This window comes from Eptesicus fuscus, chromosome 12 (assembly GCF_027574615.1).
Source record: "Eptesicus fuscus isolate TK198812 chromosome 12, DD_ASM_mEF_20220401, whole genome shotgun sequence".
Taxonomy (NCBI): Eukaryota; Metazoa; Chordata; class Mammalia; order Chiroptera; family Vespertilionidae; genus Eptesicus; species Eptesicus fuscus.
In genome coordinates, this window is record NC_072484.1 from 60,504,856 (window position 1) to 60,528,181 (window position 23,326).

At 39.3% G+C, this 23,326-nt stretch overlaps 1 protein-coding gene across 1 annotated transcript in view; it reads left to right on the forward strand.

Annotated features, from left to right (window-relative positions):
- Positions 1-23,326, forward strand: part of PTPRM (protein tyrosine phosphatase receptor type M) — a 650,464-nt gene that overhangs the window by 396,418 nt on the left and 230,720 nt on the right. Inside the window, exons 10-11 of the mRNA XM_008159881.3 lie at positions 3,254-3,455; positions 6,241-6,343. Coding sequence (XP_008158103.2) covers positions 3,254-3,455; positions 6,241-6,343 — 305 coding nt within the window. The remainder of the gene's footprint in view (positions 1-3,253; positions 3,456-6,240; positions 6,344-23,326) is intronic.

The following is a 23,326-nucleotide window of genomic DNA, read 5'->3' on the forward strand; positions in this document are numbered from 1 at the left end:
GGCAGCTGGGGACGACCAGGCCTGCAGGAGAGGGCAGTTGGGGGTGACCAGGACTGCAGAGGAGGGCAGTTGGGGGCGACAAGGCTGGCAGGGAAGGGCAGTTGGGGGCGACCAGGCCTACAGGGGACGGCAGCTGTGGGTGACCAGGCCTGCAGGAGAGGGCATTTGGGGGTGACCAGGACTGCAGGGGAGGGCAGTTGGCGGTGACCAGGCCAGCAGAGGAGGGAAGTTGGGGACAGTCGGGCTGGCAGGAGAGCAGTTAGGCGTCGATCAGGCTGGCAGGGGAGTGGTTAGGGGGTTATCAGGCTGGAAGGGAGAAGCAGTTAGGTGCAATCAGGCAGGTAGGCAGGTGAGCAGTTGGGTGCCCACCAGGGGACAGATGCTCTGACCAGTAGGTTAGCTTGCTGCTGGGGTCCGGCCAATCGGAACTGAGCAAGATGGGCCAGACACACCCTGGAGCCCACCTATGGTTCCTCCCCGGCCCTGATCATGCACCGGTGGGGTCCCTCGGCCCGGCCTGCACCTTCTTGCAATCTGGGACCCCTCAGGGGATATCAGAGAGCTGGTTTCAGCCCTATCCCCACACAGGCCAGGCCAAGGAACCCCACTGGTGCACGAATCCATGCACTAGGCCTCTAGTATTCTATATATATAAAAGCCTAAGCAACCATTACAACTGGATGACCCGCTGGTAGCTATGATGTGCACTGACCACCAGGGGGCAGACACTCAATGCAGGAGTTGCCCTCTTGTGGTCAGTGCACTCTCACAGCCAACTTTCCATGGCTGGCCAACCTCCCATGGTCCCTCCCGCTGGCCAGCCAGCCTCAATCAGGACTGGGCAAGACGGCCCCGATGAGAGGCCAGGCCAAGGGACCCCACTCGTGCACGATTTTTTTCACCGGGCCTCTAGTATATATATGTGTGTGTGTGTGTGTGTGTGTGTGTGTGTGTGTGTGTGTGCGCGCGCGCGCGCGCCTGTGTGTGTGTGTGTGTGTGTTCAATTAATCAGCATTTGAATGGGACGAATGAATCTGAGTAAGGAGAGAAAACAGGACAGAGCTACTCTGGTGTTCCAGGCAGGCAAAAGTTAGTGAGCAAAAGCAGGGTGAGAAAAGCCCAGGAAGTGTTCATAGAAGAGTAACCAGGACAGAAGGTAATATAATGTCATCATGTCAAGTATTCAGAAATAAAACCTGGGGAGGGGAGGTCTTCAACACAAAGTTAGGGAGCTTGGACTTTGTCCCATATACATTTGTGTTCCATTAAAGTTTTCAACAAGGCAGTAAAATTAACAAGACGATGAACCTAGTCCTGGTGGGCAGTGCTAGCCCTTATTTTAATTATACTGTATCATCATGGTTGAATTTTTATCCCTTTCCCCACCAGACTGTTACCTCCTCCAGGGGAGGTACCAAGTCTGGATCTCCATATGAGACCCCAGCTCAGGGCACAGTGCTTGGTACATAAGGAGGCATGCAGTTAATATGTTTCAAACGGCTGACTGAATGAATAAATAAACTTTGGGGGAGCAATTATGCTGCCATAGCTTAGCTCATCCTCTGGGGCTATTAGAATGGAGGACTAAAGTAAGCACTTGAGCACACAGCAGGGACATTGCTGAGTCCCTCCCACAGCAGCTGGGTAGTAGACATGGTCTCTCTCTCTCTCTCTCTCTCTCTCTCTCTCTCTCTCTCTCTCTCTCTTTTAAAAATATATACTTTATTGATTTCAGAGAAGAAGGGAGACGGGGAGAGAGACAGAAACATCAGTGATGAGAGATAACCATCGGCTGCCTCCTGCACACCCCACACGGGGGATTGAGCCCACAATCCAGGCATATGCTGGAATCAGACTGTGACCTCCTGGCTCATATATCGACGCTCAACTACTGAGCCACGCTGGTGGAGCCATGGTCTTGTCTCATGATTCAGAGTAGCCTTGTGAGGGAAATATGCTAGAGGGTTAACAACAGACAAGCTGCCTGACTCTGAGAGTGCCAGTCACTGCAGAGATTAATATATATAGCAAACAGTTTCTTTCCAAAGCTCAGTTGACTCAATCTAAATATTCTTTCAGAGCGGTCTCCTTAATTATAATGACATGGTACGAATACAGGAAGAAAGAATGTGAGCTATCACTTCGTGTAATAACAGTGTTAGCGTTCATGCACATAAATTATAAGTCAGTTTACCTATTTAAAAGCAAGAAGAGTGCTCAGTTTTGTAATTTAAAACTTTGAATATGCCACATTTAAAAATTATGTCATTACAACTGGTAGAAGTTAGTAATCACCACTAAAATGTGTGTTCTTGAATAGTTGATGAACTACTTAGAGTGAAATTCTTTTAAAATTCATTTGAAAGGGAAAAATTTAAAGGCACCTATGTTATAGTTATATTTATTTTCACACATATCAGACCCACCCAGTGTGCTTCAAACACCTGGTGTTGCACTGTTGGAAATGGCAGCTCCTAGTCACAAGTGGCAATTTAAATGTGAACTTTAGTTAATTTAAATTAAATTACATTACATTTTAAGTTTTTCCGTCTCCCTAGCCACATTCCGAGTGCTCCATAACCACTTGTAGCTAGTGGCTACCATATTCAACGGTACAGAACAAGATACTTCCAGCCTGACATCTACTGAAGAGCGATAAAGAAAAGACGCAAATATGACCTTTTCATGAGGACTGCCTTCATAGCATCAGCAGCTACTGACACGTGTTTAGGATTTATTTTCGAAGCAGATACCTTTGGCCACGTTGATAAAAATGCTGAAAAGTGTCCTTGTTTCCAGGGGACCGTAATCCTATTCAGTACTAAATCAAACTGTGGCCACTGCAAGAGAGATGAGGCCTTACCCTTGTCATGGTCTTACCCGTTTGAGCTCGTTGTATATTTTATTATTTTGTATTGAACCATATTTTATTATTTTGTATTTTTTAGTGTTGTTTTCCAAAATGACATTTTGAAAGCAAACAACTTCAAGGTATTAGGTTAAACCTGACCTCATCCTTTATGTTCTAATCTACTGGCTTTAAGTTCCTCTGTCTATAAAAGTAGTAACTCATAAGAGTTTTGGCTGAGTTCCTGTGCCCCTTTGCTGGATCCAGGATTTGAAGAGTCTAAAGGGATAAGAGAGCTTATCCTAAAGTGCCTGACAGGGCATACATCAGAAGGCTTTATTGGATAAAGATGCAATCTTGAACTACCTGCTCCAGATATTTAATCACATACCCATTCTCTTGCAGATCACTTACAAAGCAGTCAGTTCCTTCGACCCGGAAATAGACTTATCCAATCAAAGTGGCAGAGTTTCAAAACTGGGAAATGAAACCCATTTCCTGTTTTTTGGACTGTATCCGGGGACAACGTACTCCTTTACCATCCGAGCTAGCACAGCTAAGGGTTTTGGACCTCCGGCAACAAATCAGTTTACCACGAAAATATCAGGTATTTTATCAGAGTTATGTCTTTTATTAGAAGTGATATTTTGTACCTTTTCATTCCCATTGTCAAGTATGCAAAGCTCACCCAAACTGACACATTGTATTCAAATGAATACTTTAAGATATCTGAAAATTATGGAATTAAATGAAATATTCCAGATATTTATTATTTTGGAGCTTAAGATCCTTCTGTGTTAAGAAGTAGCCACTGTTTCCACAGTTTGCATTGGAGCACTTGGACATGAACAGAAAGTTCTGTTCTTCTGTTCACTCTTATCCCCAAATTACCAGAGCAGCAGTGCTGGAAAAATCTCTGTCATGAGCCATGAATGACTGCGTGCTCAGAAGAAAGGCAGCGCTCTATGGAGCTCAGTGCCAGAGGGTCAGCCTTCCTTGGGACCTTCACCATTAGCAGTTTCAGGTCCTAAAGAGACAAGCGACAACAGAGAAGTTGCTCCAGGCACTTAGGGCCTCCAGCTTTTTGTTTGTTATCTCATTTACACTATCCAACAAAAGATATAATTTGAGAAATATTTCTGGGCATATGCAACTGTGCAGAAAATTTCTTTGTGCTTCAGACTAGAGGAAATGGAGTTGCCATCTGGTATGGGATATGTAACAGCAATAAACACATTCCATGGGCATTTTCTTTTTCCATTTTTACCCCCTTGGGTATGAGAGGGGAAATATTTGAGTTTGGGCTTTGATTGTTTTAGTTGGGGGTAGATGAGCAGAAGGCGGGTGAGTGAGATAACTTAGTCAGGGGTAGCTATATAATAATTAGCCTGGTTTTCATATATATTGTCCCTCATTCCTTGTTTTATGAAAGTTTTTGTTTGGAAATAAAGGAAGGGAAATACAACTAGAGTACTGTAAGTATCCTACTGGGTTTTGAGGGAGAAGATTTGGAACTTTGTTTTTAAGCAATTATAATTTAAAGGGAAACTTTTTATTGTGTAAGATTTTATTTGTGAGCATAAACTTGACTTGATATTTAATATACTCTTGGTATTTGATCTGAAGCCTTAGGTTATTAGAACAACATGGAGAGTTGGAAAAGAGGAAGAAGGCCTTGGGAGGTTAGGAAAATGACATGGGTTGTACAGATGAGTGAGGAAAAAGGGCACTAGACTTGCAATCTAAAAGTATGGGTTCTAGTTATAATTTTTCTATGTACTCCCTCTCTGACTTTGATCAAGGAATTTGTCCCCAAATGTAATTTAAGATATTGGCTGCTGCATGGATTTTATTATGAAGATTTAAAGAAGAAATGTGTACCAATGTGTATACCTCCAAGCCCTTTTTTTTCCTTCTTTTTCTTTTTTTTGTAACTTTCCCCTGTGGATACCACTTTAAAAGATTATTATCTTAAAGGATGTGTTCTTATAGGAAAATAATTCATTTTTACCATGTTTATTAAAGAAAAATTCTGCTTGATATGGGTCCAAAGCACTGTTAGCCCACCAAGTTCATACAATTCTATTCGAAAGCAAAGGTAGTTGACATTTTAATTAGCCTACCCAGGTTCATCAAGAATAACTATGTAATTTTTATAGTTCAAAAAAATTACAAATTATGGGCCCCTATTTTCTACTTTCATGGATCTCAGAGAGAGAGCTACTCTCTATATAAAATGTAATTCTGTATTATGAATTCAAGTTAATTTTCAGAGAATTGGAGTTAATTTTTAATGCTGAGGAAATCCAATAAATGGAACTGAGATATAACCCATGTCTTTTATGTAAGAGCTTTTTATATTTCAGAGATTTAAAAACTATATTTGTCAAAAATGATCTCTAGTGTTCTCATCAGGTCCCTATACCTGTGGTCGTAAAAGACCAGGTGCACACTCACATCCCAGCCTTTATGAGGTGATTTCCCTTGTCCATGGGGATGACAGAATTACCCAACAGCTCTGTTATCTTCTCGTAATGAGAGCTAACAATCTAGAAAAAAAAAAGAGTGCCAGGAAATGGCCTTGGAAATAGGATTCACATTAGGAAGAGAAATAACATTTGTAGAATTATATTTGTCTGGCTCTCTTTATCTCTATCTCTTTGAATTCCTATAACAACCCTAGAGGGTAATTTTCTACTTTTAAAGATGAGTAAACTAAAGCTCCAGAGATAATGTTCCCCAGCTCTTATGTTGGTTAAAACAAGGCACCAGGAAAAGTCAAACCCCTGATTTTCTTACTTCAATCCCCATACCTTTTTCACTCCTTCCTTCCCTGAGAGCCCACCAGTAGTCTAATTTCAGCAAAGCCTCTCTGGCTCCTACTGTTATCTTCAAATCCCCTGGTGAATCTTTGGTACAAAAAACCTTGACTTACCTGGAAGACCTGTAAAGTTCAGTGCTATGATTCTAGTAATTATTTCTTAAATGTGCATTTAAAGTATATTTTTTGAAGAAAAGAACACAAATTATAATTGTACAGCTCAATGGATTTTCACAAGCTCACCACACCCATTTAGCAAGAATCCAAACCGAAATTTGAGAAACAGAATATTGAGAAACAGAACAACTCACAAGTCCTGTGAATGCTCTCTCCCAACTTTGATCTCTGAGATCAAAGAAGTTAACATGTGGTGGTTTTATCAGTTGTCCCTGATATTTTGTGTAAGGTATATACATAAAGGCTGCTCATGGTCAGTTGGTAGCTGCAATTTAATCTAAGTGCATCATATTCTTAATGTTTTGTGGGGGTTTTTTAGTAAATGAAAGTAGACAGAAAACTGGAAATATAAACCAGAAATAATGAGCCTCTCATCTTATGCATTTTTCCCCAGCACCCTCTATGCCGGCTTATGAACTTGAGACCCCTTTGAATCAAACTGACAATACAGTGACAGTCATGCTGAAACCTGCACACAGCAGAGGCGCGCCTGTCAGGTACTGAGCAGGGAAGGGATGGGCTGGCTCTAGAGGCATGAAAACCAAAATCAAATTGATTAATTTCTTGAATGCATTTTCTAGGGATTTGCAACCAACCTCAGTCAACATGTAAACCCCTATCTGTTTTAGTTCTAATTATAAGATATGACTGAGGAAAAGGGAAGTGCTTTGATGTGCAGTGATCAAGTACTGTGTAAAGTTTGATTCAGCTGCAAGGGGGTTATTCTTTGAAGATGAGGAACAAAAGCCCCCGCCTGTTGCAAGGTGGCTTTACAATTGCTTGCAGCAATTTAGTTACCCAAGGGCACTTGGCTTTTTCATCCTGAGCTCTATTCTTTAAGTGGATCTTTTGTTTGTTTGTTTGTTTACCTGGGGTTTAAGTTTGGCTAAATTTCATAAATTGGCTAATTTCTCAGTGGACTATGTGTTGTATATTTTTTTTTAAGAAATAGACCAGCAATTTTCAACCTGTGTGCTGCAAGAATTTTTAAAAAATGCAATACCTTCCTATTTAGTCAGGGACACTGACCTCTTTTATAGATTGTCATATAAAAAAATGACAACTGCCAACACAACAATAGTCGTTTGGTATGAATGAATCAAAATAATACCTATTTTTGTCAGATCGGCAAAATATGTAACACATTTTTTGGTGTGCCGCAAAATTTTAGTAATTAGTTTATGTGTGCCATGAGATGAAATGGTTGAAAGTCACTGCAATAGACTCGTGGAAAGAGCATTGTGAAGTCTTTATTTGAACAGATTTAAGTTTATTACCAACATGTAGGTCTCATTTCTCATTCCATGATGATTTATTTAGCTAAGAAATTACAAAGTGTAACTTTTACAGTGGATGAATAAAATAAATTTATTCTTCCTAGGAAGGAGCAAAGGAATGCCTGAATAACTCTTGAATATGAACTTGTCATAAGCTCATTAATCTATATAAATGAAATTTCTACTTGTTTCAGAGGGATTCAGATATGCTGTGCTATCAGAAGTGATTCCCTTCAAAATAATCTATTACTTTCAATAGCATACACTGAGGAAATATTTACAGTCACAATTAAGGCTATATCAGATTTGTTTCCATGTTCCTGCTGTAGAATTTTATTTCATTAACCCTTTGAAACCTGGCTCTTTTATTTATCATGTTTTCATGTAGTATCATACAGTGATTAGTTGGACTTTTTTTTTTTAACCACTGATGAGATATATACTAATTTTAGTCCACAGAGTCAAGAGTAAGAACAGAATAAAATGTGATAGTGAAGTCACATTAGGGTAGAATCACAATTTGAAAAATCTAAAATATTGTAGGAAATAATTTACTCTGCTGACTCACTCAACATAACTCATATAAAGGATTTGGGATTGCCATTCATAGGTGTAGTTTGTGAAAACACTATGGAATATTTAAAAGCTCTATTCCAAATTTTGGATATTATTACTGCTAGAACGTGATGCCACTGACACCACCCAGGGTTGATCTGTGTGTGGTGCTGACTGGTTGCACTCATCTGAATGACCCAAGGCACACACTCATAAAATGGCTGTCCAAGACCCAGGGGTACTTGGCCATGGGTCATTCCTTTTTCACTCTGGAAGGCTGAATTATTATTAAATGGAAGTTGATGCTCTGACCATGCCCTTCAGAACATCATTTTTTCTAACCAATTTAACAATTGCCCAGACTCAGGAACAGTGGGCCATTAGTACGGGAGTCTGTGTTCTACAGTAGAAGCATCACGATAAAATGAAAGGGTAAAGGTCACTCACATCCAGTGCCTCCAAACTGAAGGAAGCTGAAATCCTAGCCATTTCTCCAAACAGCCAGCTATTCCCTATTCTGCTTTATTTCTATATAAACTCATTTTACATATTTTCTATTCCTGTTGCATTGTTCCTTCAAACCCTTTTTGTCAGACTTCCATCCACGTCTTTGTAGAGATCTTTCCAAGTCTAAGTTTCCAAAAATATTCCTTCGGGCAATCCACCTTAGTCCTCTTCCCAATCCTCCTTCCCTTATCTTTTGAAATTGTCACCTGTATTTCAAACTACTGTTCTTATTTTCTGTCATATGTGTTGCTAAAGCATTGTTTTATTGTTGTTTTCATTTAAACCTTTCTAGTTGGTTTTGGAGATTTTTGAAGCCTTGCTAGTTCATTAATTATAGATATCCTCAGACTTCTTATTCTTACGCCTGTAACAATATAGATTCAAAGGCTTGTCAAATATGCAAAATACATAGCTTTCACCCCAGATCTCACATCATTTCATCAGGCCCGACTCTTTATTTCTTCTAAGATTTCAGTTTAGATTGTCACATTTTCCTTCACAATTGTCATATTGCCTTATGTTCCAAGTTCATAACTGCTCTGCTTTGATTACTAGTAAACATCATCCTGTTATTAGCTAAATATCCCTGGAATTTGACAGAGTCACTTTGTATTCTGCCCCCTATTATACCTTCATTCACAATGTTAGCATGTTAACATTAATAAATTTATGATCCATGTTCATTATCTAAATCCATAATGCTGCAATCAGTTTCATTTCTTATGGGATAATATTCAGTAAGTATTACAGGAAAATCCACTGTGGACACTACCTTTATTGCAAGGATGCTTGTCTTGAACAGGTAAGTTTTATTGCACAAATTTGAGAGAGGAAATTATCTCAATCTCACCTGTCAAAGATTTGATTTCGTGCAGGAAAGTAAATATTCTCTTCAAGGAATTCATTATTATAGTACAACAAAATGGGACTGATTATCTATTGCGTAAATAGAAGACCAAGATAGCTAGAAAAACTAGTTTGGAGTGGGGAAAAAAGTCTGTAATACTTTCAAACTAAATGGGGTATATGAAAATTTTCCATTACATTTGGTATTTAGAGAAATAAGAACTCTGATTAGGGAATCATAGGGCCCTAAAATATAAAGCCATAATGTAGATTAAAACATTTGATCACATCTGGAAATTTGCAAAATGCACATGTAATCAAACTGCAATACAAGAAAGCTTTTCCCAAATGATAACTACTAGAAGAAAGAGGGGAGATGAAAGTGAACATCTGTTGGCTTTCCTGGATTTTTCACAGTATTATGTGTTCAAAAATACTGTCATTGTGTGATTTCCAGAACCCATTCTTTCAATTGATTTGATTTTTCTTTAATCCATATTCATCGGTTTTAAAATTCAGTCATACTTCATTGGTGCTCTTCCCTAAGTAAGGTATTGATTCCGCTGCAAGCACTCGGCTTGGTTAGTGCAGATTCTTGAAATTGCACTAAAGTCTCACTGTAAATGACTGTTGTCTTTTTATTGATCAACACTTCAGCTCTGTCACATACAATTATTTAAATCTGTAGGTGGCTAGGAAGAACACAAATTCCATCATTCCAGCTGGTAAACTAGCACCTAGGACAGAATTTTAATGTCTGTTCATAGATGCAATTTGTTTTCTTTAATAAGACAGGGAGAAACTCATTTAGAACCACCTCTTTTCTCTCTCTTCTCTCCACTGTTCATTACATGCAGACACGACCCAACAGTGAAAACCCTTGTACTTTGGCATAAAAGAGCAGCTCTAAATAAAGAATGAATTTAACACAAACTTTACACAACAAAAATCCCCTCTGTGACTTTATTTATGATATAGATATGACTGCAATATTCCTCGTTAATATTATGTTATACCTTCTAATGGTCTATATGCTTGAGAATCACATCTTTCAGCTTTAGGTGATGATGTTTCCAAATGACTCACTTTGGTTCTCACAACTTTGTTGCTTGAATTTGTTTATAAATGTTTTGGAGCTACATGTCTTCTTAATTAAAACTCAGTGCTTGAAAATGTTTATTAACTAAACATTCTGATATTTCAGTGAAAAGTTAAAAAATTAAGTTCTTTTTTTTTTATTCATTCATTCAGGAGATATTATTAAATGGAGGAAACATCTGTTACAGATTTGTCTGTCCATGGGGATGGGAGGTGGGCAGTAATCACATCGGCAACCCAAACATTAAAACCAATGCCGAACCCTGGCTGGTTTGGCTCAGTGAGTGGATAGAGCGTCGGCCTGTGGACTGAAGGTTCCCGGGTTCGATTCTGGCCAAGGGCACATGCCATGGTTGTGGGCTTGATCCCCAGTAGGGGGCATGCAGGAGGCAGCCAATCAATGATTCTCTCTCATCATTGATGTTTCTATCTCTCTCTTCCTCTCCCTTCCTCTCTGAAATCAATAAAAATATATATTTTAAAAAAAAAAACGATGCCTAAACATGTGAATGTAAATTTAATTTATGGCACCCACTCTGTTCTTCTTCTAATAAAGGGGGCCCCAATTATTTTAATGTTGTGCTTTTATTGTTATTGGTAACTTATTATATTATGGTTGTCCTCGCAACCAAATGCTTCCTCAATGGTTATATTTAAAAAGAAACTTATGAATACTGTTTTGTAGCTGAGAATCCGAGCAGCAAACAGGAACCTCACTACGTTATGAATAGAGAAGAGATAAGGGCATAAGGAATGGAAGAAACATTTGCCTTACTTTTTAAAGGTTGTGTTCTACTTAAGATTTCAAATGAGATAAGAAATATTTTCTATTATGGCAAGCATAAATATTTTATTCATCCAAAACACTGCTGGTTTTATTTATTTTTTATTTTTTTGTAAATCCTCACCCAAGGATATTTTTCCCATTGATTTTTAGAGGGAGTGGACTGTTGGAAGGGGGAGAGAGGCAGAGAGAGAGAAAGAGAGAGAGAGAGAGAGAGATAGAGAGAGAGAGAGAGAGACATCAATGTGAGAGAGACAGGTTGATTGGTTGCTTCCTGCACATGCCCCAATCAGGACCTGGGATTGAACCAACAATCCAGGTACATGCCCTCAACTGGGAATCGAACCCTTGACCCTTCAGTGCTTGAGCAGACACTCTAACCACTGAGCATCATCAGCCAGGGTAATACTCTGATTTTAAAAAAGATGTGAGTCATATAATAACATCAGTTTTATATATAAATCAAGAATTATTTTTATATAACATGTCCAGATTTTTATTTAATTGATTTTCCCTTGAACGCATTATTGTGGTAGACTTTGCAAATGTCTGCTATTTTCATTTAATTCTATCATGTCTTTCCTTAAGCTGCTTTGCCTTACATAGTTAACTAGGAAAATGTGAGCACATAATAAAGCCTCATTGTTAACTTCCAGCACCTGATTTACTCAAACTACTTATCAAATATTCTTTTGTAACAAATTAGACAGATAATGAGAAGTATATTAAAATATGCTATTTTTTCTCGTTAACAAGTTATTTGTCCTTTGAAAAACCCATGCTGTTTTCTGAGGACAAGGTGAAGGACAAATTTTCATTCCATTGAAGATGAATAGGCAGTCTAAAGCAGTTGTATTTATTTTAAGGTAATGTGTTGCACTTCCTTAAAATGTTTGATTTGATCCCGGAGCTATATGGGGAATGAGATTTATTCTTGTGGGCCATCAGCCTGCACGCTTATCCCCAGGTGGTATCACACAGCAAATTTTGTTAAAGGGACTCGGCACCAGAGTGGGAGTCAGAAAGTCTGTAAAATGTGTCACCTCAGATGGGACTGCAAAACAAATCTTTTGACAATAAAAGCAAGAAAAGAGATCATTGTTATTAATGAAAGGTAGAGATAAACATATACTTTTGGTTTAAGAAGTTTCCTATGTTAGGAACTAAAATTGTTGGCATACGATTTAATATGGTTTAGAAGTTGGATGTTATAATGTATAGACCAAAAATATTTTTTAAAGCAGTAGCAAACTTTTTGATTGTCTGCCACCTGTAAGTCCAAGGAAAAACATGTTCACTCCATTAACACTACCTTCTTGGACATCTCATTCTCTTCTGCTTCTTGCAAGGAGCCTTTGAGTTATCAACATTATATGGTTCCAGTGAAGATTATGAGGTTGCTCAGCTGGTGTGGATCAGGGGTTGAGCATTGACCCAGGAACCAAGAGGTGATAGGTGTGATTCCTGGTCAGGGCACATGCCCCAATTGCAGGCTCAACCCCCAGTAGGGGGCATGTAGGAGGCAGCGAATCAATGATTCTGATCATTGATATATCTATGTGTCTCTGCCTCTCCCTTCATCCCTGAAATCAATAAAAACATATTTTTAAAAAATTATGAAGTAATTTAAAAAATACTTCAAACCAACTCCATACACGCTAAATACAATATATACTATGTAAGTGTTATTTTCTTGTGCGGCATTCTTCAGGCCATGTCAGTAGGTGGTTTGTGTTGTTGCTGGTCCTCTTAACTTTTCCTCTTGTGTCTCATTTTATTCAAATCTGATATAATGAAAAATATAATTTACATGAAAAATAAATTAAGGATTTAACAATTGTCTCTACCAATAAAATCATAAATAGAATTTCTGTAAATTCTGATATCTTTCCTGCATTTTAAATTTTGATTGCATCTGACTACCTTTATTTATGCATTTCCAAGTTTTTAGGAACTGCTATTATAAATAGGTAATAAACTTCCCCTAGGCCTCAGTTCTGTAAAACAACTCTTTGAAAAGGTTAAGTGTTTCGCTGTTGACCCTGAATCATTAGTTAATTATGGCTATCATCAGATCTGCTGAAAAAACTTAAGCATAAAGCAAAAAGGAAGCTGATCTTCTGTATGTAATTACTCTAAAAGGAAAGCTCCCAGTATGGCTTCCCCATGAAGACCCAGTGTGACATTTTCCTGGCTTGTCTCGATGAAGTCCAGTGTTCTCTTCACCCCTGAAGAATCTGCATCTTCCTTCACTTTCTTCTGAGAAAGATATTTGTGATTCAAGTGCCAGCTCATGGTTGTGTTGGAATACAATCCACAGATTATCTTTTTAATCAGAATAGTTTTGTCTAAGAGTTTGATCCTGGCTCAGAGGAGCCAGTTAAATAATGGTTTGAAAATATTTATCACTGTTGGTTCACAAATATAGTTTATCCTTTAATTTTTTTATTGCTGTAATGACAATACTATATTTTGAGAAAGAAAACACTACAGTGTAAAAACCTCACAAGGAAAAGTTAGCCTTCAGATACAAAGATTCTGTTACATGCATATAAAAGTAGCTTCGTTTTACATTCACCTATTGGAAATTAATGTATAATTTCCAGATCTAAACAGTGGTCTGCTCTCAATTAATTGGAAACTACTGTATTTATCAATAATTAGTAATCAATATCGTTATGGCCTAATATACAATATAGTGTCAGGTGTCACATGTACCCTTTTAGACAAGTCAGAGTCACGCTTTCTTCCTTTGGCATATTCTAAGGAAAAAAACGAATCTAACATTCAAATAATTACTCTGGGCCACATAATTTGTGGACTAAACTTCGAAATGAGACTCATGATATAGGGAAGGAACATCCTCTTTGTAGTTAAACCTAGTTTCAAATTCCAGCTCTCTCACCACTAGCTGTGTGATCATTATAGATTTCCCAGCACCTCTGAGCCTCGGGTTCCTCTTCTTCCCAAAGCAGGGATAATGACATTTTATGTCATGGAGTTGCTAGGATTACACTTACCAGATACTCACTAGGGTCCAAGCACTATGCAAAGCTCTGGGGATGCAGAGGAGCTTGTGGCACTGAGTAAGCCATTCCAAGGCTCTAGGTAAGGAAAACGGTAAGGATGATCGACTCAGCCGCAGCCGTGCAGGGTAGATCAGAGGGGCAGGCACTGGAGGGGGTAAGGAGGCACAGTCTGCAGGTTGTGTAGCCCTCCCAGCCTCCCTTTTCCATTGGACCTAATTAGTATATAGCTACCTCTTAGGGCACAAAGGGAAGGGGCCTTGTAAATGCCAAATGCTAATTTTTATTAGAAACAAGATTTAAAGAAATCAAAACCATTTAGTCCTTTATAGGGGAAAAAAAAAGAAAATGTATTTACTATGTTTACTAATCAAAGTGACTGGTAACCAATTAAAGTACTGTTAAAGTGAATACTAGAACATTAGAAATTGACAATCTAGCTTATCAATGACTCTGATAATTTACAAATTGTATGACTATTTTTAAATCCAAATTTTCATAAGCAGTAAACATGTGGCATTATTTGTCCCTCTTGCTGAGAAGGACCCTCTGGATCTTTCTCTTTTTGTTTCTCTCTTCCTTCCTTTCACTGCATTGCCCTGATCCTGTGCTGGTCACCTTTGCAGTGATTATCAGATGTGCCGGGGTATGTGTGCAAGGCCTATTGAATGAATGTGGCAGGGTCTTTGCTTGTTGAAAGCCAAAGTGCCAGTGCTTCTCTCAGCTCCCAAAGGAATGGCACCAGTACACTCAGTGGATGATTGTGACTAATTCCTGACCGGAGCCAGGGAAGAACCAAGGTTTTGATCATGCGATTTCTCATTCCTACTATGCCCAAAGGAACCTATGCTTGTCGCTGAAAAGATAAATGCCCGCGATTGGAACTAGAGATTACACGAATGCCCTTGAGTGTCATTTACAGTGGAGGCCATACATTATACACAACTGCCTCCCTAGCGGTCAAGCAGGTAGTGCTGCGCGTTCCCATCATACTGACCAGCAGCCCAGAAACCATCCGTCAGGTGAGGAAGGTGGACATGCAAGTTGATTTCCATTTTCCATGGACAACAGATAGAGTTACATGCTGTTTCTCTCCCCACATCGCTCTATACATGTTAACAGTGGAACAATTTTAAACACCAAAAGGTTGCAAATGCCTTGAACTGAACAACGCATTGCCCTATGAATCTCAGAGCTGCTATGCCATTTCTCTCAGGAACTGCTGGGTCTTCCCAATCACAGTGATTGATTCCAGGGAGTGTAAGGGATACATTCCTAGCAGTGTTCCAGGCTAAGACTGGTAACATTTGGGAGAGAGGATCTTGGAAATTTTGACAAAGATTAATTTGACTGTATAGGTCAAATCACTTCCACTTTTTTAAGTTGTTAAAATCACATATATACGCAAGAAAACATTATAAGTCCTAAGAGACCGATAAAGTCACTTACGGGACAGAGAGTGAAAGTTAACCCAATGCGCTGCTTAGAGGCACAGCCTTTCGGAGCCCAGGAACCACTCAGAGGGCACCTGACCCGTGACACTGCTTCGTGGTCCTATTCCAGGGAGAGGGGCACAGTCATATAATGACCTCTGTTTTGTATCATTCTCTTCAGCAGAACATTTTCTCAGCCAGCACTTACAAATATATGCAATGTAATTCTTTATGTTGAGAATACAGAAATACTGATTCACCTTCTGTTTCATCAAAAACGATTTTAAGTGTATATTATCCTTAATAATTTATGTTATAAAATATAATACATAAATATAATATATATATATATAAATATTATATTATTATATTATCCTTGTGACGGTTACTTGTATTTAGTTTTCAGTTACTTAATGAACACTCCATTCTTCAACCTGAAAATAGTAAAAGGATTAGGAAGGGATGTTAGCTTTTTTCCATATCACCATATCCCTTTTGAGTTGTTCTCTCTGTCCCAGATCTTTCACTTGTCTACTTTCACCTTAAAGTATTTTCCTGTCTGGTGTCAGTGTTGTTGTTTTTTTTCCTCTGCTCAATGAGACGTGCTAAGGGCCCTCTGCAGTTATGAGCATCTCATTAAAATTCTTTCCTTTATAATAGTGAAAAGTGTTATTGCGAATGTTAGGGTTGACATTTGGCTACTATTCATTCCCTACTATTCATTAGCCCTGCGCACATAGCTCTCTGTGGGGCCTGGCCGCTCTGTGCCTGCTGCCCAGAGGCTCTCCACGGCCCAGAGGCCTATCCGCGGCCTGGCGCGGAATGCTTGCCTCGTCATCACGGCAACAAAGCAAGCATTCTGCCAGGCTGCTCACGCTGCCTGCTCGCAGCGGCCACCCCCCCCCCCCCCAGGCCTGTGGGACTCCAGCAGGGCTGAGAGGACTGGGCACCACCATTTTGTGGCTATGGGCACCACCACCTTTGTGATGGAGTGATGGTTAATTTGCATATTACCTTTTTATTAGATAGGATTCTTCATCCAGTCACCAAACATCTATTGAATATTTTTATGTCCAGGTCACTGTGCTAGGATGATGATCAGTGCTGCAGAGGAAAGTCCAGGGCACTGTAACAGCATCTGACACAAGGGTGATATCTCAACAAGGGAGTCAGAGTGTGCAATTTCAGCCGAGACCCTAAGGAGAAGTAGCCAGTCAGGAGCGGGAAGACAGGTATAGGCCCACCAAGGAGAGGAGCAACCTATGAGAAAGCCTAAGAGAAGGTAAAGGGAGGCAAGCAGTGGCCATCCTAGTAAATCCATTTAAAACACACCGTGGTAAATGAGGTTTGACCAGCATGCAGGAGTATTGGATTTATGCATTTAACACTACAAGTGAGCATTTTCCTAGGTTAATCATTATGTAAAATGTACGTAAATAGAATAGGAAATGCAAAATGATTTTCATAATTTAGTCTCTATCATTCAGTAGCTCAAACCTAATTAAGTGTGCAATAAATGTTTATTGAATCGAACCTCTTTCTTAGCAGAAGTAATTATCACTGAAACTTTCAGAGGTAAGAAGCTGAAGGTCTAAAACTGCCTTTTAACAAGTCAGAATATCTAGAACAAGAAGGGTTTTAATTTGCATTTTCATCTCTAAATAGAAGTTAAATACATTGACCCTTCCGTATAATGCATAAGCATAAAAGAATACCCTGCCTTTATCCTTGAGTCGATCTCTTCTGTTTTGTTAAATGAGAAGAGAAATTCAGAAAGACTCCTTCAAATAAGCCATTGCTACAAATTCAGATTCCATCAGGAAGGTGACGAGAATCTTGTCTACCTGTACTGACTCCTTTGAAGACCTGCCTTTCTTCTCACCTCTCAGGGTCACTAACCAAACCCCCTTTTCTCCTTTACTTTTCATCACCCCTCTGCTGCCTTCATTCTTACTGTTGCTTTTTCAGCTCTCCAGTTCGTGCTCACACTGGGGCTGCAGAAATCTTTCATTCTCTTTAACAGTCCATCAGTTTTACCATCGCCCTGAAGGTAAATCCAGACTCAGACTGCCAATACACTGTGATCATCACTTTAATAGGATCCATGTTCTAACAGTACAGTAACCCATATTTTGACAGTAATTTTTAATTGATATTTAGGGGGAGAGAGAAAGAGAGAGAGAGAATGATTGAAATGAGAGAGAAACATTGATCAGTCGCCTCCCATACACACCCCAACTGGGGATCAAATCTGCAACCTGGGTATGTGCCCTGACCGGGAAATGAACCGGCCACCCTCTAGTGTACGAAATGGCACTCCAACCAACTGAGCCATATGCCATCCAGGGCAGCAATAATTTTATGGAAGCAATAATTTTATGCAAGAAATGTGTTTGGTATTAATAATGTATATTCATTCTGTAAAATTAAAGTTTTAGAAGATATTTTGTTCCATCAAAACACCACGGAGATGAGAAAACATTGGTGATTGGAGTAATTACAAAAAATAGTTCTGCCCTGGGAAATAAGGTGCAGAGATGTTAAGACCATAAAAATGAAACCAACCTCCGCATGGAGCTTGGTGAGCCAGCGTTTAAATCCTGGCCCTTACTTTCTCTGTAACCTTGGGCAAGTTGTGTAACTTTTCTGAGTCTCGTTCTCCTCATCAATTAGATGAGAGTAATACTAATACTAGTATCTGCCTTAAAGGGTGGCCAGGAGAATTAATGACAGGTAAGAAAGCTGTCAGGACAGCATCAACACAGATACTATCTGATCACTGTAGGAAAGTTTTTCTTATGTATCATTGACACTATTCAGGTCTGTAACGATAACAACAACTTGTAATAACATGGTGTCTCCTTTCTTCCATTCGTGTCTCAGGAAATATTCTCAGTTCTAGTACAATATTTCTGAACTTCAGTTATGATCTTCTGAGCATCTTACGATAGAGAAGTAATAACTACAGTAATAATCATTGTTGCTTGGATTGAGTAGCTCTAAAGCACCAGGCCCATGCCTGGTCCTTTATGAAATGATTTGTGGCCATCCAGAGCAGACGCTTAGTCAGGTGCAGCACCCCATGCACTGATGAAGGAACTCAGACCTGGAGAGGTTAACAGGCATCCTGCTCTGACCCCACAGCTGTGCTCTCTCTGTGCAACCTTACGTGGCCTAGGAGGTCACATTAGCCAGCAGGAGCTGGTTCCCTCCCAGGAGCTGCAAACCGTAAGAGCATTTAGCCCAAACCTTTTGGGCTAAATCTTCTTTTGTCACAATTCTTGAACTTTTTGGAAAGGTTCTATCCATGGCTAAAATTGTTAAAGGAAAGGAGGTCTAAATAGCTGACTTCCAACCTAAATTTTTTCCTTTTTTCATTAGGGTACACATAATCACAAAGATCAGAATGTCATTCGGTGGTGAAATTTCAGTTTTATATTACTACATTGGCTTGGGTTTTTATTACTTATTGTAGCTGAGTTGCTACAACGTGCATTAACAAACGGCGCTGAGTCCCTTATTACCATCACTACCTCCCTTCCCCCACCTGATTTTAGGTGAATTTTATTGTATTAAAAAATAATACTCTGGATTCCTTTACTGACAAGAAACAAAGATCATTTTTATTAATGTTGCTTTTAGGATGATAATGTCAGTCATCTCTTTGGAAATTCATTTTGGAAACTAAGTTTGTTCTTCAAGACCCTTCAAAAGAAACTTTAAAAATGGCAGGGGAAGATAATAATAATAGAGTAGATGTATTTGAGCTTTTATACAATGAAACTTAATTTAACTTTCCCTCTAACTCCATTTCAGACTTGCTTTTGTTCATAAAAATACAGTGCATAGCTTTTCTTCGCTGATTTAAAAAAAAAAAATTCTTCCACATAATGTCCTCTGAAGGATTCCGTGTATGAGGCCAGAGCGCCAGTGTTATTACCAGACCAGGTTAACAGGGAGCCCAGACCCCCAAACTCAGGGGCACACCAGCCAGGCCTCCTGTGGAGAAAGCCCAGCAGCGCGGCTGCCTGTGGACAGGGGAGGCAAGAAATGACCACCTCTCCCAAGAAATAACAAAACACGTCTGCAATATTTTGATTTGACCTTAATGATTCAGATGGATATCAAATGAAATGCTAAAATTAAGAAATTATGGATCGTTGTATAGAGGAGTGATTACAGGAGGTAGAAAGAATAGTTCTCAATTTGCCTGACAGAGATTCGGAGAGAGGGAGAGGGGACCAGAGACCAGGACTCTTGAGTGTTTGCAGGCTGCTCTCCCTGCCCATCCCATCGAGCAGCAATGCCTACATTCTTGCTCCTCACCTCAGGCATCACAGGTGGCGGTGGGAGTCACCATAATTCCCCCTGGTTCTCTTGCCCTACAGTGTAGTTCTGCCAGGAGCTGGGCAGTATGGAAATTGTGAGGAAAAATCTTGCTGCTTTAGGGTTCCTCTTACAGTTATCCAGGGGCCTGCCAGGACTTCCTGAGCTGACCCTTCCATGACCTTCAGTTTTCTCTGCTATTGATAAAGCATCATCATGGGTTCTTGGAAGCTCAGCTGTTTTGGTGAGTCTGATGGGGAAAACTTGGAACTTGGAGGGGTTTTCTTTGTATAAGTGGTGGAGTGAATCGAAGCTACATTGGGAATATAAAGGCCTTTGAGCCCTAGCTGGTTTGGCTCAATGGATAGAGTGTCGGCCTATGTCCTGAAGGGTCCCAGTTTGGATTCATGTCAAGGGCATGTACCTCAGTTGCAGGCTCAGACCCTGGCCCCAGTCGGGGCATGTGCAGGAGAGACAACCAATCAATGTTTCTCTCTCAGATGTTTCTCTCTGTGTGTCTCTCCCTCTCCCTTCCATTCTTTCTAAAAATCAATGGAAAAATATCCTCAGGTAAGGATTAACAAAAAATAAAAAATAAAACCTCTTTATTTTGGAGAGAAAGTTGGTGTCTGTAGGCAGTGCAGGAGCAGCCTTCAGATGTTCCCAGCAGTAGGAATGTTTAGGCATGAAGTTCAGGCCAGATGTCCTCAATGAAGCTGATGCTGCAAGAGATTCCGTTGTACACATTGACACTCTTCCCGTGTGTCCAGTCACACTTTGTGCAGTCTTTTCTGAGATCCTTATCACAACAGTTCTTTGCTTGAGTGACCTGTTTCTAACACCCTCAGGCTGGGCTCCTCGAAGACAAGGACAGTCTGTGCCTGATTCCTCTTTTTATTCTTCCCTGTGTCTGCACAGGGCTTGATACCTGATAAATAATGTAGAATAGAATGATGGAAGAAACAAGAATGAAATAATTTTCATTTATTGATCTTACAACTTGCCTGATCTTGTACCAGGAGTTATAAAATATTAGACCTGGAAAGGACATTAGTGGTCAGTTGACAATATAGTGGCAAAGCTGGAACCAGTTGCCTATGGTGTGTGACTCCAGTTCAGCATTCTCTCCACGCAACTGCTTTGGTGCACTTGCCTCTTTGATGGTGGCATTTGCATTTCAGCTCACCTGGCCTGCAGTATCACTACTTTTAGGAACGAAAAGACTCTGAATTGAATGTAATACAAACATATAATAATTAAGATATGTAATGTGGCTTTAATAGTATTCAATTTCTCTTTTTATTCAAATCACTAGCATTATTTAAGAGAAAATGCTTTGTGTCAACAATTAAAAGAAAGTTAAATTTTTTTAAAAGAGAAAATGCTTTAATAATAGTAGCTGACCTTGAATTATAATTTTTATGCAATTGTGATGAATAAATTAGGATAAACTTTAGTGAAATAAAATATGCAAAGAAAAATGTCTTTACTTGTTAAAAAGGGGAGAAGTCACTCTTAAAGATGTTCCATTAGGACTAATTTACTAGAAATGTGGCGCCTGTTGTGAAGATTAATAACAGGTGGCCTTTTACGGAGTTTCTCAGCCTGAGTCTAATGTCCTAGTTGCTCTTTTATTATCCCAAACCTCCATAACTAAAGGATTTTTTCTTCCTGCCTTTTGTTCACAATATGGAACTATAATTGAGTTCATATTTCTTGCCCAACCTTTCAGCTATAATTAATATTTTATTATATCAGATTTTATCACTAACTAGCAGAGCAGCAGGATATTGGCCTGCATACTCAGGCATGCTTCACACACACACACACACACACACACACACACACACACACACACACACACACAGTAGTAACTTACAGATGCTAGGCAAGCTCCTCGTGATAAATTATGGCTGAGAGAACATAAAGTATATTTGTGGTGCCCTGCAAATATTCCACAGCAATTTATAGCCAATCATATAAAAAAAGCAGGACAAAGAGAAATTAAAGTTGCTAACACAGAATATTCAATCCCACAGATCTATTTATGCTGTGTATGCTATGCAGTACCCATTGTCTGTGGAAAATGCGTTATCAGTCCTCGTATATGGTTCAGTGAACAGGACTATGTTGGGTCAGTCCCTCTCAGCTCCAGTGTTACATGAAGGACTCCAAGGAATCCTAGTCATGATAGCAAACATAACCTTTTTTCCTAATTATAAACTGGTGGCAAAACTTTTAAAAATTAGTTCAATTGTACCAGGTTTTTGTATTAAATAGGTTGTCATTTCAATAAACGCTGACAGGCTTAGGAATAGAACAAGAAGAAAGTAAATTCTGTGTGTTACATGGCAGTGAACCTTAATTAAGCATTTACTTCACATGCATTGCATATAGTTTATACTTTCATTTGCCCTCATCCCCAAATATTAATCTTCAGGATGATATTAACACTAATCTCTATTTTTTAGAATAGATGTTTTTTACCAAAAATTGCAAATCAAGCTAAAGGTCACTGTTAGGTACCATGAAATGAACACTATTCTAAGTCCTTGAAATAGTCAGAAGTTCCCACTTTAAAGTTTTAGCAAAGCAACAACAAAATGGATTACTACTTTCCTCTCTCACTCTGCCACCTGTTTTGTTATCCAATGGGATAACCCTCCAATAGTTTATGCTCATAATAAGTAGAATAAGTGGATAAGAAAAATAGACTTACAACTAAAGGTTTAATCTGGAAATGAATTAGGACAGAAATTTTTAAGTCAACTTCAAATCTGCAGCAAGCTCTCCCTCAGAGTCTTCAAAGTTTGAAAAGACCAAAAACATTTTATCACATTTGAACTTTCAGATTTAACAAAGTACATGAAAGATGTTCTTTTCTAGCTTATACTTCATGTGTTATCTATATATATAAAAGACTAATCGACCTTTCAACCTGTAGCTATGACGTGCACTGACCACCAGGGGGCAGATGCTCAATGCACAGGCATGGAAACATGGAACAGACTGATGAATCTCAGAGGGGAGTGTGGGGGGAGGACGGGAAGAGATTAACCAAAGATCTTATACGCATACTAGAGGCCCTGTGCACGGATTCGTGCACCGGTGGGGTCCTTCAGCCTGGCCTGCAGGGATTGGGTCTAAACCAGCAGTCCAAATCCCCGAGGGGTCCCAGATTACAAGAGGGCTCAGGCCAGGCCAAGGGATCCCACCGGTGCATGAATCCGTGCACCAGGCCTCTAGTTCTATATAAATGGAGATTTCCTATTCTCCTTGTAGAAGCCTTAAAGTGTTGTTATAGAAAAGCATAGCATAAATTAAACTTTAAGTTAAATTTCATTCCCTAAGAAAGTTATGACATAGTGATGTCACATCTTTGGCAGATTTATCTTCACTTTGGATAGTGCCTTCATATTGCAAATGCCGTAGGAAGATTTTATGTTACTTTAAATTCCAGAATAATGGTGGAACCAGGCTAGGAATGGTGTGACTTTAACAAACAACAGGAGAATGAGTAACATATTAAAACGATAATAGAATTCTAATTCAGCTCACTAAGCTAGAAACGTCTGCTTGGTTTTTGTTCTTGAGGATTTGTGGGGGGTTTTAATCACCTTTTGAAGAA